This window comes from Ranitomeya variabilis, chromosome 6 (assembly GCF_051348905.1).
Source record: "Ranitomeya variabilis isolate aRanVar5 chromosome 6, aRanVar5.hap1, whole genome shotgun sequence".
NCBI classification, from domain to species: Eukaryota; Metazoa; Chordata; class Amphibia; order Anura; family Dendrobatidae; genus Ranitomeya; species Ranitomeya variabilis.
In genome coordinates, this window is record NC_135237.1 from 226,546,573 (window position 1) to 226,563,207 (window position 16,635).

General features: G+C 45.0%; 1 protein-coding gene across 1 annotated transcript in view; it reads right to left on the reverse strand.

Annotated features, from left to right (window-relative positions):
* Nucleotides 1–16,635, reverse strand: part of TRIO (trio Rho guanine nucleotide exchange factor) — a 3,555,343-nt gene that overhangs the window by 2,453,603 nt on the left and 1,085,105 nt on the right. The window contains 1 exon segment of the mRNA XM_077269474.1: nt 15,369–15,491. Coding sequence (XP_077125589.1) covers nt 15,369–15,491 — 123 coding nt within the window.

Genomic DNA, 16,635 nt, shown 5'->3' on the forward strand with positions numbered 1-16,635 from the left:
GAGGAGATACTCCACTGTTTTCATGAATATTATAGGGCACTATATTCATCCAAGTGTGACTTTGATGTCTCGGAAAACCTAAACTACCTATCAGATATAACGTTTCCCACACTAAGCTCAGCACAGCGAGACTATATGGACGCTGAGTTTACCTTGGAGGAAATTGAATGTGCCATGACAGATATGGCTTCCGGGAAAGCTCCTGGTCCAGACGGGTTTCCCATTGTATTATATAAGAAATATCGGGGTATACTGGTGCCACTTTTGTTGAAAATATTTTGGGGGTTGTGGGAGGCAGGCTCTATGCCTGACACCTATTACGAGGCAAACATTATTGTACTTAAAAAAGAGGGGAAGGACCCTTTGGAATGTGGATCTTACCGTCCTATATCTCTGGTGAATGTGGACTATAAAATTTTCACTAAAATTCTAGCTACCAGACTAAACTCAATTATACTAGATCTTATACACCCAGACCAAACAGGTTTTATGCCAGGCAAGAATATCTCTATTAATATTAGGCGAGTTCAATCGGTAGTCCAATACAGTTCATTAGTATTAGATAACTCCTGGGCACTGGCATCGCTGGATGCGGCCAAGGCCTTTGATTCTCTCGAATGGCCCTTCCTCTTAGCATGTTTACAAAAATATGGCTTTGGAGACAAATTTCTAAAATGGGTGGGTCTATTGTATATTAAACCTAGAGCCCGTCTAATTGTAAATGGTACAATTTCTGCACCCTTTTCATTACATCGAGGAACCCGCCAGGGGTGCCCCCTCTCTCTGGCCCTCTTTGCTCTGGCGATAGAGGCTTTGGCGATACACATGAGGTCCTCTCCAGATATTAAAGGCATAGACATAGCTGGTCGGGTGGATACCATCGGTCTGTATGCTGATGATATGGTGATTTTTATGGATAAAGCGGAGGAAACTTTACCACGGGTGATAGCTACTATAGACGAGTTTAGTAGATACTCAGGCCTATGTATTAATTGGGATAAGTCCACGTTGATGCTTCTCTCCCACATTCCAACACCTCGCCTTGGGACCCTGTCTCCCCTTCCCATCGTAACCAGTTTTAAATATCTAGGCATACATATTTCTCAACGTAGTGGGCTTGATTTACAACTTAATATATTTCCCCTGATAGAACTGGTTAAACTTAAATTTGCAGCGTGGTCTAAACTCCCACTTTCTGTAGCTGGTCGCATTAATTTAATTAAAATGATATTACTCCCTAAACTCAATTATTTTCTTCAACACAGCGCGGTGCCGATCCCTAAACCCTTTTTTACCACTTTAAATTCTCAAACCACAACCTTCATATGGGGTACTTCCAGACCCAAACTTAAACTGTCCACGCTACAGAGACCAAAACAGCGGGGTGGGGCGGCGTTACCGGACTTTTATTTCTATTATTTGGCAGGTCAGGCTAAAGCTCTCAACGAGTGGATGCCCGATAGGTCCCCTCCCAACTCTGAAAATCACCTTTTTAGTCAGCTCAAATTGATTGTCCACTGCACTTTCTGGAAATGGAGAAAACCAATGCCCCACGTTTGCTACCTTTGCTCCGTTTGGCGCGATTAGTCTGGAGGCAAATTAAAAGATCTATTAAATTTACAGCCATTATAGCGGAGATGCCCCTGTGGAGTAATGGCTATTTCCCAGCTTTATCTAACCACCCATCCACTGACTTCTGGGTGGCACATGGCGTCTTCTCCATAGGTGATCTATATGACGGGGGAATTTTTGTATCGTTCAAACAATTACAAGCTAAACACAATATACCGCGATCCCAATTTTTTAGATATTTACAATTAAGGTCCGCTATTCAATCGTATATGAGACACTCGGGTGTGGGTCGTGCTATCTCTTCATTGCCCTTGATAGGGATCCTCAAATCCCAAGGCCCTCAAGGTCTTATCTCCTCCCTCTTACACCTATTTGCTATCTTCAGGTGCCACATCTGCTCTTACTTCTATTAAGGGAAAATGGGAGAGTCTTCTTTCCAATATACAGGAGGAGGATTGGGAGGACGTTCTTGAGTCTCCCGTTGGGGTGTCTCCATCGGTTAATAATAGGATGATCCAGTTATATATATTGCACCAAGCATATTTAACTCCGATACGGCTTTATAAAATGGGTCGGTATCAAACGTCAGAGTGTCAGCGATGTCACTCATTGGATGCAGACTTTATTCACATGATTTGGAGTTGTCCTGTTACTTCTCATTATTGGAGGAAGGTGACATCCTTACTTACTTCGCTGTTATCGCTTCCTGTTCCCCTTGATCCACTAATTTGTATATTTGGAGTATGGGAGGAAGAGACTTGGGATCACTACACTGGGATCCTCCTACGGGAAACACTTTTTATGGCAAGAAAGGCACTGGCATTGCGGTGGATGGGGGGCTCATTCCCCTCTCGGAGAACCTGGATTGATTTGGTAAATTCAATCATCCCATATGAACGCACATTGTACCAGAACAGGGGGTGTCCGGGAAAGTTTGAAAAAATTTGGGGTAGATGGAATTCTTCCCATCTTACTCTATAATTAAAATATGACTGGTTTTGGGGATGAGTGGGGACTCCATGCAGGCGACAGGTACGAGGTAATGCGGCATATTAGTAGTTAGAAAAGAGATAGGTACAATTTATGATTCATATTTCTATATGTTACCAATAACTTAACGCCTTTACTTTACAGTTTCAAAAAACGCTAGTCATAACTGAAATATTATTCTACTGTATGCTTGTCAATGCATGATTCTAATGCACTGTTTATTGTAATCAGACTTTTGGGAACAAATGTATATGTAAACATGATTCATTTTGCTGTTAATAAACAAATTTAAAAAAAAAAAAATTACATGCCAATATTGTAGAGCAAGTCTTTACGGTTGCGGTGATACCACTTATGTGTACTTTTTTTGTTTTATCAGAAACGCTGCGTTTTGAGTGGAAAAAATGATTTTCGGGATTTGTGTGTGCTTTTTTGTGTTTTTAAAACTTTTTTACATGCTTTATTTTACTTTTTTACTTAGTCCCACTCTGGGACATGTATAATTTTTATTTTGATCACTTGTTTCATACACTGCTGTACTTATGCTGGTTCTCACAGGCCACTGTACCCTGGGGTCATCACATGACCTCAGGGTACCATGGTAACCATGGGGTCCCATGGTTCTCATCGCTGGGGTCCGATTGTTACTAAGGGAGACTTGTGAACCACTTGCAACAACTTAAATACCACTGTTGCGATTAACAGTGATATTTAAAGGGTTAGATGGCCCAGACTCCAAACCAGTCTAGTCAGATACGGGCTTGACTTCCTTGTGGCACAGCTAGTTCCTTCATAATTGGGTGAGCTAATCCGTTCTAAATTTTTATTATACACTGGTGAAAAAGTGTATAAAAGTGATTTCCTATTCTTTTGCATGTTTGTCACACTTAGGCCATGTTCACACTCTGCGGCGTGCTCTGCGGGTTTATCCCGCAGCGGAATTGATAAATCTGCAGGGCAAAACCGCTGCGGTTATCCCTGCAGATTTATCGCGGTTTGTTCCACGGTTTCCGCTGCGGGATTACTCCTGTACTATTGATGCTGCATATGCAGCAAAACGCAGCATCAATAGTAATGATAAAAATAATAAAAATTGGTTATACTCACCCTCTGATGTCCGGATCTCCTCGGCGCTGCACGCGGCGCTCCGATTCCAAAGATGCTGTGCCGAGAAGGACCTTCGTGACGTCACGGTCATGTGACCGCGGCGTCATCACGGTCATGTGACCGCGACGTCACCACAGGTCCTGTTCGCACAGCAAACCTGAGACCGGACGGCCGCGTGCAGCGCTGAGAGGTGAGTATAGCATTATTTTTTATTTTAATTCTTTTTTTTACACTATTTATGGTTCCCAGGGCCTGGAGGAGAGTCTCCTCTCCTCCACCCCGGGTACCACCCGCACATTTTCCGCTTACTTCCCGCAACGTGGGCACAGGAAGTAAGCGGAACAATGCATTTCTATGGGTGCAGAATCGCTGCGATTCTGCACAAAGAAGTGACATGCTGCGGGTTTTAAACCGCTGCGTTTCTGCGCGGTTTTTCCCGCAGCATGTGCACTGCGGTTTGCAGTTTCCATAGGGTTTACATGTTAATGTAAACGCTATGGAAACTGCTGCGGACCCGCAGCATCAAAATCGCCGCGGATCCGCGGTAAAAACCGCTAAGTGTGAACATGGCTTTAAAGGGAACCTGTCAGCAGGATTGTGCTCAGTAACCTACAGTGTCAGATCAGCACCATTATACTGATTAAAATGATACCTTGGTTGATTAAATCCATCTTGTGGTTGTTGTTTAATCTTTACTTGTATTTTTCAGTTAATGAGATTTTCGTGCTCCAGGGCGGCCTGTGGGAAGGTCTTTATGTGGTGCTCTGCTTACATATGTATCAGTATGGGCTTATGACAGTGACCTGTCACCTATTTTACATAATGCATATAACACTGTTGATAATATTATTCATCTGTCATATTGTGAGGCTACGAAAAAAAAAAAAAAAACAGGAAAATGGCACTGGTGGTCAGGAGCATCTATTTCTAGCAGATAGTTTCTACTGCGCAAGCGCCACCGGCGGCTCCATTTTGCTGAAGGAAAAATAAATTACCTGAATCAAAAGAGCAGCAGTTGTGCAGTAGCATCTCCTGGAGGAAAAAAAATTGTGCTGCAGCAAAATGGCACCCGAGCATGCACAGTAGCTTGCACAGGAACCATCCATTGGTAAGAGAGTTGCTACTGAGCAGGCGCCGCTGCCATTTTTCTGGATGTAATTTTTTTTTCTAAGCCTCACAAAAGCCACAATATTATAGCAATTATCAACAACATCCCATATGAAGAAAATTATGAACAGTAACATCAACAGTATTATATGCATTACGTAAAATACTAGGTAGGCCACTGAAGGATCAGTGGCCTGTCATAAGACCATACAGATGTAAAGTTGTGCTTCAAAGTTTACATACCCTGGCAGAATTATAGCTTTCTTGGCCTTAATTCAGCAAATATGAATGATAACTCCAAAACTTTTTCTCCACTCATGATTAGTGGTTGGGTGAAGCCATTTATTGTCAGACTGCTGTGTTTTCTCTTTTTAGATCATAATAACAACCTGAAACATCCAAATGATCCTGATCAAATGTTCTCATACCCTGGTGATTTCGGCCTGATAACATGCACAGAAGTTGACACAAATGGGTTTGACTGGCTACTACATCTACTACTACTGAGCTCCACACTATATACTTCTACTCTATACACACACAGCTCCACACTATATACTTCTACTCTATACACCCACAGCTCCACACTATATACTTCCACTCTATACACACAGTTCCACACTATATACTTCTACTCTATACACACAGCTCCAAACTATATACTTCTGCTCTATACACACACTGTTCCACACTATAAACTTCTACTCTATACAGACACAGCTCTGCACTATATACATCTATTCAATACACACAGCTCTACACTATGTACTACAATATACACAGCTTCACACTAGTATAACAATATGACTACCTGGGTGCATATTAGTATAATGACCCAGAAATGTATTAAATGCCCCTCATGTTCATATGTATATTTATTTTTTTTTATGAAAAAGTCACAATTAACAATGTTCATTAAGCAAAATTAAGATAAACATAATTCAAAATTAATAACAGGATGATAAACCAGATAATGAAGGTAGCAAAGTCTGGGCAATCAATACACTCATGAGATTCTAGTCAACCCTCAATTAATCATATAATGACCTGATGATTACAGAAGTTATATAAGTAGTAAATGTTGCTAGTCTTAGGCTAGTTTCACATTTGTGGTTGAGTCCGCAGCGTATTGTCCGCTACCGCAAACGCATGCAAAAACGCATACAAACACATGTTAAAGCAGCATTTTTTATCAGCATTATCTTACATATGACGGCAAAATAATGCAACGTTTGCATGCGTTCGCATATGTTTTGCATGCGTTTGCGCTTTTTATGCGCATGAGTTGTAAAGGTGAAAAATGTACCAGGAGAAACATCTAGATAAACAAACACCACCAATGGGCGTGTCTCATGAGAATTCTTTATATAGACACTTTGTACAGCTGAAATCTTCAGATTTTGCTCCTGTATCCTGCTTCGCGATGTCTATTTGCATGGAGAGCCTTTGTGTTTGCTTGTGAGCAACAAAGAAACAAAGAAAAACAGAGAAGAACACGGCGTCGGCGTTTTTGGAGACACCCCATAATCGAAGTCTGGGAGAGCCGTGGAGACTACCACACCCTATATAGCGAGCTCCATGCCAACCCGGCAACAATTTGTGGACTATACAAGGATGTCTCAAGAGGCCTTCCGGGATTTGATTGATCGTGTCCAAGGAGCCATCATGAGACAGGACACCCAGCTCCATCGAGCGATTCCTGCAGATGAACGTCTCCTGGTCACATTAAGGTAAGTAATATTTTAAAAAAATAATTATTATTGTTCTGCCATGTATAATTTGTTTTTTCCTTTATGTGTTTAGCTTTAGCAAAACCCCATCATAAATATAATTGTTCGGAATTTGTTTATTTCTTTTTTGGTAGATTCCTGGCTACCGGAGAGAGCTTATCATCGCTCCATTTTCAGTACCGGCTTGGAATTTCCACCTTGTCTGGGATAGTTGCGGATACCTGCCGTGCTTTGTGGAACATTCTCCGGGAAGAATTTATCCCCGTACCCAGTGCGGAAATGTGGCAGGAAATTTCAGAAAAATTCTGGCAAGTCTGTAATTTCCCCAACTGTTTGGGAGCAGTGGATGGAAAACACATTTGGACTACCAAACCCGGCAGAACAGGATCTGAGTACTTCAACTATAAAAAATATTTTTCTGTAATGTATTGGACGCAGAATGAAGAGACAATGGATGTAATACAAGGCATATCTATACTCACCCGGCCAGGTGCCAGAAATACTTAATTCAGGATGCTGGATTTTGTGCATCCTGAATTCACTGTTTCTGACACCTGGCCAGGTGAGTATAGATAAGCCTTGTATTACCTCCACCGTCTCTTCATTCTGCATCCAATACATTACGCACACTGAAGAGATGCTGGATAAAATTTGTTTTTGAAAACTCATAGCTCCATGACAGACACAAGAAACAAAGCTGCAGTGCAGTCTTAAAGTTGTGTCAGTCCTGGAGATATGAGGTGGCAAAAACACAAAGTGTACGGCACAGTGTGTTAGTCGCTGCACGGTGTGTTGCCGGCGGCGGAACCCAAAGAACCAAACCATAGTGGGGCAAAAGACTACACATTTATTTAAAAAAATAAATTACAATAACTACGGTGACTTGAGGTAACGTGACGGAACTGGCGTGTGTGGAGCTGAGACATTTGACTGGGTAAAGACGACAAAGGGGTTGCAGGGGAAGGGGGCGACAAAAGCAGTGGGGTCAGGGAGGTCAAGGATGGTAGTAGAGGCATGGGACGGGACAGACACACTGGAAGGGAGAGACAAACCGGACATCACAGACACATTTGGAGGTGAGGGTGGAGGGAGTGCGGGAGTCCGTTTCTTTTTTCTTCCTCCTCAGTGTTTAGCGCTGATGTCTTCTGGGGAGTGTAGGTGTCGTGTCTAATGGTGGGATTGTGTGGGTGGGCAGCCTGGCTGTATCCTTTTGCTCCTGCTGTGGTATGGTGTGGGTGGACGGCCTGGCAGCATAACGTTGCTGCTGCTGCGCTGTAGTGGTGTCCAGCAGGGCTTGGAATGGTGGTGGCCGTGCAGTGGTATGCAGCAGAACTCGGTACTGAGGTCAAGTGTGTCAGTGTTGTGTGGTGCAGTGACCAATCTTACAGCCAGGGGGCACTGTGTGTGCACTGCAGGATGTGCTTGGATGTATAACTGTGGTGGTGAGAGAAAGTCCGGCGGGATTATAAATAGCCGGTATGTGTGTCACAGAGAAGGACACTCTGCACTGTCAGTCTAAAGCTATGTTGTGTTCCCGTATGTTTATGTATGTAGTCCCACAAGTAATTGTGTAGTTCTAATGGGAGACTTGCAGGGCTAGTTATGAGAGATGGGAGGGTCAAACTAGCCACACACCCACACTCCCACCCAGGGGAGTGGTTACACCTAGATAATGCGACCAGGGTGTGGGTCACATGGTCAGAGTATATGGATCTGTTTGGTCCATGTGCAAGGTCCTGGAAAGTCGGTGTTGGAAGCTCCTGTGAGTGGAGAAGTCCTGGAAGCACCTGAGACCGTGGACCTACTGGATGGCCAGTGTTGGAGTCTCCTGGCATTGGAGATGTCCTGGAAGCACTGAAGAGTCCTGCAATAGCCTGTGTGTTGGATTGTCCTGAAGTGGGCTGGAGTCCTGGAAGCACTGATGAGGCTATGGACTGAATGCTCGAGGGTGTTGGATTGTCCTGGTATGGGCTGGAGTCCTGCAAGCACCTGGTAAGAGTGTGAGTCCTGGAATGGTCAGAGTGTTGGATAGTCCTGTAAGCACTTGGAAAGATCATGGACTGATGGCCTGTGTGTTGGAGGTGCCGGTGATTGGACTTCCTGGAAGCGCATGGAAAGGCTGCATCTACAGAGCCTGAGATGGTTTCTGTGTTGGGGAAGCTACAGTTCCTACTGTGGGTCTGGACTATCCGAGGTACCCTGGTCACAAGGACAGTGATCACAGTGAGGCAGTTTCCCTGTGAACCAGCACTGGCAGGAGTCAGTGTGTGGAGCCGGAGCTCCTGAGAGGTAACCCCTGGTATGGGAAAAAAAACTGTAATAATACAGCAGAGACGTATATGCCATTGAAACAGACTGCTGGTGGTTAATATGTTCCGTTGATACATGCAATGAACTGTAATGAACTGTGCAGTCACTTGGTGACTGAAGAGATAAGGCGTGACTATTGAATTCTTTGTAAAGCCACACGTGTTAAAGTAACAGACTATGTGTAAGCTGGTGATGTGTAACCTAGCTTACAGTGTGGTTTATGACGCTTTAATAAACCAGAATGGACTTAATTTGTGTGAGATATCGTGCCTGTATGCGTTATTCCCGTGCCAAGCGAATGTCCCCCAAGACCTGAAGTAAGGGAAACGCTACAATTGGTGCTCAAATGCGGGCAACGGTCAGAAAGCACGTGTGAAGTTTTGTTTCTCAAGTCAGCTTGCTGTGTTGCTGTGGCTCGGTGAGGTCACTAAGTTTGCTGTTGCTCGGCGGGGTCACAAAGGTGACAAGCATCTTGCTGTGGATCGGCGGGTCCACGAAGGTGACAAGCGTCTTGCTGTGGATCGGCGGGTCCACGAAGGTGACAAGCGTCTTGCTGTGGATCGGCAGGTCCACGAAGTCTGCAGTACAGAGCACTGTGGAGTATAGCTGCAGTTGCAGCAAAGAGAAAAAAAAAAGACATTGCTGGTCCAGAGCCTTCAGACTCTTAAATGGCCAGTGCAAGGCCAGAGTTACATTGGTTTACTGTGCGAACTGGGGCCTGAAAGTATTGTGGGGAGTCCACAGGGTGTACCCCAGGGAAGGAGTGGTGTCCCTAATAGGGTGGTGTCCCAAAAAAGGGGCGGTAACCCAAACAGGGATGGTTGCTTACAAAGGGGTGGAGTCCCAAAAGGGGGTGGTATCCCAAACGAGCATAGTTGCCCAAAAGGGGTGGAGTCCCAAAAGAGGGTGGTGACCCTAAAGGGAGCAGAGGCCCAAAAGGGGGTGGAGCCTCCTGAAACTAAAGGGGTGGCACAAACAGACTGTTGCCAGAGACAATGGTACTATGTGTGTCCAATTTGCCATGTGAACTACACTCCTGATAAGAAGCTGTGTGGGTGTGTTCTAGAGTTGAACACAGATGTAGAGGATGTTTTTGGTCTGGTTGATTCGGGGAGCGCGGTGACCCTGGTAAGGGCTGTAGAAAATAAATTTGTAATGTCTGAAAGGAAGATTGAGGTCACATGCATCCATGGGGACACTAAGGTTTATTCAGTGGACTTGGTGCAGCTCAAGACGGTCAGGGGCCATATAAGTCTGGAGGCCGCCATAGTTCCAAACCTACCTTGTCCGGTGATAGTAGGCCGGGACTGTAAGTTATTCTCAGTCTTGAGGGAGGAGGGTGTTCCTCTACAGCAGGAGGATGGAAGTCTCATTACTGTGGCAGGGGCATACATGACTGACAGTAATGTGGTAAATAAAACCTGTGAAGCTGACACCCGTTAGAAAGGAACTTGGGGGTTCAATATACTGTGGGGTGTGATACAGACTCCGGGGGTGACTGTGACGTGTCATTGCCAGTAGCAACTGCTAGGACTGAGTACAATGGTGTGCTAACAGAAACACTGACACAGGGGAATGACAGGGCTCCACAAGGTGACCTCAGGATGGTGGGGGCAGCCATACCAGAAAATATGACCTGTGTAAGGGGCGACTGTGGGTTCCAGGATGACCGATTGGGTGGTGGTGATTCCCATTCAGATGAGGACGCCAGCGGGAAAGAGTGCAGTATAGCTGACTCAAGTACAAGTGGCAAGTCTTCCTCCCGTCGCTGGAGACGTAACAGAGGAAAAGGGGCTGAACAAATTGCACCCTGTGAGAAGATTGATAAAGAGGAGGTCCAGGATCTCGCTAATGAGTTGTCTCATGAGAAGCAAAAGGTAACAGATTTGCAGGCCAAGTTAAGGCATCTGAGACAAGCAGCTGAGCACAGGGTGGATAAGCTGGAGAAGGAAGTCTCTGAGCTTCAATGTCACCTGTCAACGTGGCAAAGTGTGAATAAAGCCTTAAGGAAAGATGTGGAAGTGCTCAGGGAAGCATTAAGTGGGCTTCTGCAAGAAAAGGAGATGCTGGTCACAGACTCACAGCGGCGGTATCAGAGTGGTAACGAGGTGAAGCTGCCAGTTCCCATCCTGGCCAGGGATCTGTTAAAGTGTAAAGCAGAGGAAGAATTGGCACTAAAAATAGAACAAGGCAGTCACCTGGTCGTGGCAGATGTCTTAGTGGAAAGGTCCATGGAAGAACAGGAGCCGTCTGTCCATGAACAGAGTGAGACCCCGCTCTTCAAGTGTATGATACTGTAGATGTACCCGAAGATGTGCAAGATGCGTGTACCAATGAGGGTGTGCATGAGGCCTTTAGAAAAGCAGTGGAAGCATGTAGTGTGCACTGGGCACCAGAGACAAAACAGTTGGTGATACTGTCGACTATGGAAGTCACAGTGAAGTGGGTGGCAATCCTGAAGGATATGCACCTACAATGTCTCCGTACGAAACAGATGATCTTGTTGAGAAATAAGGAAGCCGCTCGACGTTTGGAGCATACCAGGAAAGCTCAAAGTCGGCTGGGCTTTGTGGAAGACATTGTTCAAGTACCCAGAAGTCTGGTGGGGAAAGTCATTGGAAGATTTGGAAAAGTGATGCAGGACCTGGTGAATAGATTCGGTGCGGTAAGACTGAGGATTCCGGATGATGGTGAAGTCCAGGTAACTGGTGAAGATGATATGGTTCCATTTGTTGTAATTGGCTCAGTAGATAGGCTTAGGAACATTCGAGTGCTTCTTGAATCCTGGGTGACGTATCTAAAGGAGATAGAGCAGTTAAGACTGGAACGTCTGAAGATTAATAAACAGCTGCAGAATATAAGAAGATGACCACTTCCAACCCAGGGTATGGAAATATGAAAAGGTACCCTAAAGAATAGAAGAGTTAAAAGTAGTGACTCCTCTGTTAGCTCGAGGCTGAGTGTCCCAGGTGGGAGACCTGGTAGCAGACGTAGTAGCGAAGGGTCAGACTCAGACCAGACAGTCAGCTCGACTGTAAGTGGGTTGACCAAAAAGGGTCTGCTGACACAGATGGATGGTGACTCAAGGGTTGAAGCCCAAGGCTGACAAAATGACCGCTGGGGGCAGGGGAGGCCTATCAAAGGTGACGTGGGTTCCCGGTATCGGAACCCTGGGTGTTGTGAACTCCGTTTTCAGGCTCCCTCTTGTGGTCACAGATGGTATTGTGTGACTTTGGTTTTTTGGCTCCCCCTGGTGGTTTGGTTTATTATCCTGCGGGTCTGCTGGATCAGCTGCCTCGTTATTCACCAGGGAGGCTCCTATTTAGCTCTGCTTCACTGCCACTTGTTGTCGGCTGTCAATGTATTCAGTGCTATTCTGATTACTCCTGATTATCTCGTTTTCTGCCTCTTCAGGATAAGCTAAGTTCTGTTTGAATATTTTTTGCTCATCTGCCTGCAATATGATTTATGTGTATGATGAGTCTAGTCCAGCTTGCTAACATGTGATTTCTTTTGCTGGTAAGCTCTGGGGTACGGAGTTGCTTCCCCCGCACCGTTAGTTGGTGCGGGGGCTCGAGCAATCTCTGCGTGGATATTTTGAATAGGGTTTTTTATTGACCGCACAGTTTCTTTCCTATTTTCTGCTATCTAGTATTAGCGGGCCTCATTTGCTAAATCTGATTTCATCTCTGCGTTTGTGCTTTCCCCTTAACTCACCGTTAATATTTGTGGGGGGCTATTCTATATCTTTGGGGTCTTCCACTGAGGCAAGTGAGGACTTACTTTCCTTCCAGGAATAGTCAGTTTCTCAGGCCGTGATGAGACGTCTAGGATTTTTAGGGAACGTTCCACGGCTGCCTATAGTTGTTTGCGGATAGGATCAGGTTGGGGTCAATCTAGTTACCACTTCCCCAGAGCTAGTAGTCTGTTCAGTTACTTAGCTAGTCCGACCTGCGATCAATGCCACTAGGATCATAACACATGGGTTTATGTCATGTGTCCACCCCAATAGGGCTGAACAAAGGGGGAGGTATGTGGTGCAGTGACCAATCTTACAGCCAGGGGGCACTGTGTGCGTGCTGCAGGATGCGCTTGGATGTATAACTGAGGTGGTGAGAGAAAGTCCGATAGGATTATAAATGGCCGATATGTGTGTCACCTAGTAGGACACTCTGCACTGTCAGTCTAAAGTTATGTTGTGTTCTGGGACCTGTAGTCCCACAAGTAATTGTGTAGTTCTAATTGGAGATTGGCAGGGCTAGTTATGAGAGATGGGAGGGTCAAACTAGCCACACACACACCCACACTCCTACCCAGGGGAGTGGTTACACCTAGATAATGTGACCAGGGTGTGGGTCACATGGTCAGAGTGTATGGATCTGTTTGGTCCATGTGCAAGGTCCTGGACGGTCGGTGTTGGAAGCTCCTGTGAGTGGAGAAGTCCTGGAAGCACCTGAGACCGTGGACCTACTGGATGGCCAGTGTTGGAGTCTCCTGGCATTGGAGATGTCCTGGAAGCACTGAAGAGAGAGAGAGTCCTGCAATAGCCTGTGTTTTGGATTGTCCTGAAGTGGGCTGGAGTCCTGGAAGCACTGATGAGGCTATGGACTGAATGCTCGAGGGTGTTGGATTGTCCTGGTATGGGCTGGAGTCCTGCAAGCACCTGGTAAGAGTGTGAGTCCTGGAATGGTCAGAGTGTTGGGTAGTCCTGGGGTGGACTGGAGTCCTGTAAGAACTAGGTAAGATCATGGACTGATGTCCTGTGTGTTGGAGGTGCCTGTGATTGGACTTCCTGGAAGCGCATGGAAAGGCTGCATCTACAGAGCCTGAGACGGATTCTGTGTTGGGGAAACTACAGTTCCTACTGTGGGTCTGGACTATCCGAGGTGCCCTGGTCACAAGGACGGTGATCCCAGTGAGGCAGTTTCCTTGTCAACCAGCACTGGCAGGAGTCAGTGTGTGGAGCCGGAGCTCCTGAGAGGTAACCCCTGGTATGTTAAAAAAAAACTGTAATAATACAGCAGAGACGTATATGCCATTGGAACAGACTGCTGGTGGTTAATATGTTCCGTTGATACATGCAATGAACTGTAATGAACTGTGCAGTCACTTGGTGACTGAAGAGATAAGGCATGACTATTGAATGCTTTGTAAAGCCACACGTGTTAAAGTAACAGACTATGTGTAAGCTGGTGATGTGTAACCTAGCTTACGGTGCGGTTTATGACGCTTTAATAAACCAGAATGGACTTAATTTTTGTGACATATTGTGCTTGTATGCGTTATTCCCGTGCCAAGCGAGTGTCCCCCAAGACCCAAAGAAAGGGAAACGCTACAGTTGGCACAGGTGGAAATACCCCCACTGACTGCTGCATGTGCCGAGTCTGCTGCATAGCCTGCATGTAAGCAGCATTGCAGGCCTGAATGACATTGAGCTGGAGATCATGAGTAAGGTGTTCCGACATTGCAATATTCAATTTGATTGAATAAATGACGTGCTGGTCTCTGGAGGTCGGCTTCCAGATGGTTAAGGTGCTGGTTGACATCCTGGAAAAGTGTGTTAATATGAGTCAGACCACTTTCCAGTCTATCTCCCAGCACCTTTAAGCCATTCTGGAAGACCGAGCTCAAGTGAAGAAACTCGGGCATGAGTGACCTGTCTGAGGCCTTCTGCAGCTGGCAGGAAGAGCCACTCCAAAAAAAAAAAAAAAAGAGGCAGAGGACTGGGACAGGGGAACACCTGATTGACCAGCTTCCTGGTCTCCGGTCTGTGTTGCAGGCCCACTTGCTGCTGCACTGCTGGATGGCTGGGACGGATCTGTGGCTGTTCGATTAAGGACCGCTCCAGATCCAGGTTCGAAGGTGCTGCTCCAGGTTCTGTGAAAAGAAAAGAAAAACATTAGTACTAAAAATTTACAATAGTAAAAGCACCATCTCCTGTGGACTAGAAAAAAACAGATTATGGAATACAACACAATACAATACAACACAAAAATACTTACGTTCTCTGGGCAAGGACCGGTCTCAAAAACGCCAGCATGTTATGATACTTGTACTTTTGGATCCTTGCTGCAGCACCACTGCAAACCTGGCTCTCCTGATGAAGGTCCTTGTTGAAGCGATCCTTCATCGAACGCCAACGGGTTCTGACTTTGTTCACTGGAAAAACATGACGCATGCGGATGAATGCGGCCGAAACGCTGCGGACACAACCGCAAATATGAAACCAGCCTTACTCATAGTATGTAATACCACAGAGTTGACCACCATTTCTGCCCCAAAGCACGTTTCACTGCTTCTACAGTGGTCCAGTATGTTCCCCATGCAAATTTAAACAGTGTGCCACACTAGATAAGATAATATACACTGCTCTAGTCCACACTATATATACCTACTGAGTCTTTGGAGCAGAAGACACGTAAATGTAAAACACAAATTTTGAATAAGCAAGACAAAGCAGGCTTGGACTTTAGTTGCAAAATAGTAAGAACATTTGCATTTATTTAGTTATGTACCATTTTACTGACAAACAAAAATAATCTTTGTACATACCTTAGCAGTTATTTGAAACTCTTCATGTTCTTTTAACAGCTCTTGAGTATGCTGTATAGAAGACCCAGTTGATGTATGAGTGGATAAATAGAATTCACCACTGTCATGGATCCATTCGAGGGCCTACAATAGCAATTAATGTAACATCAATTATAGGGGTTGCCTGGCCTACCCAGAAAAGACTGTAGTCAGTCACTCTGTGTCTATTAACTTACAAATCGTGAAGCCATGTGCACACGTTCAACATTTGGTCAGTATTTTACCTCAGTATTGGTAAGCGAAAACCAGGAGTGGAGCAATCAGAGTTAAAGTATAATAGAAACATGTCACCACTTCTGTATTTATCACCCACTCCTGGTTTTGGTTTACAAATACAAAGTTAAAAAAAACTCAGTGAATGTTCAATGTGTGCACATGGCCTGACAATCTGTGGTGTGCAAGCTGTCAGGATTCCGTGTGAACAAGTACTTTTTACCTGATGGAAGACTTTGATTCAAAAAGCTTTCATCTTAGCACTTTCAGTATTTTGTATGTTATTGGATTCTTTTTTGGTTTAAATAAGCAAATATGATAAAAGAATCAAGCTCTATGCATTGTTATAATACCATTTGACAGTGCCATACAGAACCTAAGAGTTCTTCTATTGGAATTCATGTGCTATACTCATGGTACCCTTAAAAGTATAGCAGCATCATTAAACAGTGGTGACATCATCAACGGCTTTTTCCCACGGTCCAGAGGTCACCTCAGTTCAGTCCGGCCGAGATGATGTCACCGCTGGTGAATGATGCTGCGCTCTCTGCAGCTCATTCACCAGTGGTTTTCAGCTGGGACGGTTGCATCTTCGCACCATCCTGGTTGAAAACTATTTAGCCCCCAGACTTGGATTACAGCATGGGACACAACGACGAACAGTTATGGTATATTGTTGGTTTATTATTTTATTTTTATTACAGCAGATCAAAGGCATCTGGGAATTAGGTTTTACAGTAAGTATGGTTTAATTTAGAACATTAACGGTGTCTGTGTAATTTTTTCAAATAAAAGACTTTATTCTGGCCATGTCTTTATTTAACATTACAACTATAGGATTAGTAATGGATAGGTGTCTTATAGACGCCTCTCCATTACTAAGCCGTGGACTTTATGTCACCTGAAAGGTGACATCGACCCTACAAATATTACCCCACTTGCCACCACTACAGGGCAAGTGGGAAGAGCCAGGCAAATGCACCTTTTCTGGGCAGCTGCAGGCTGCTGTTTTTAG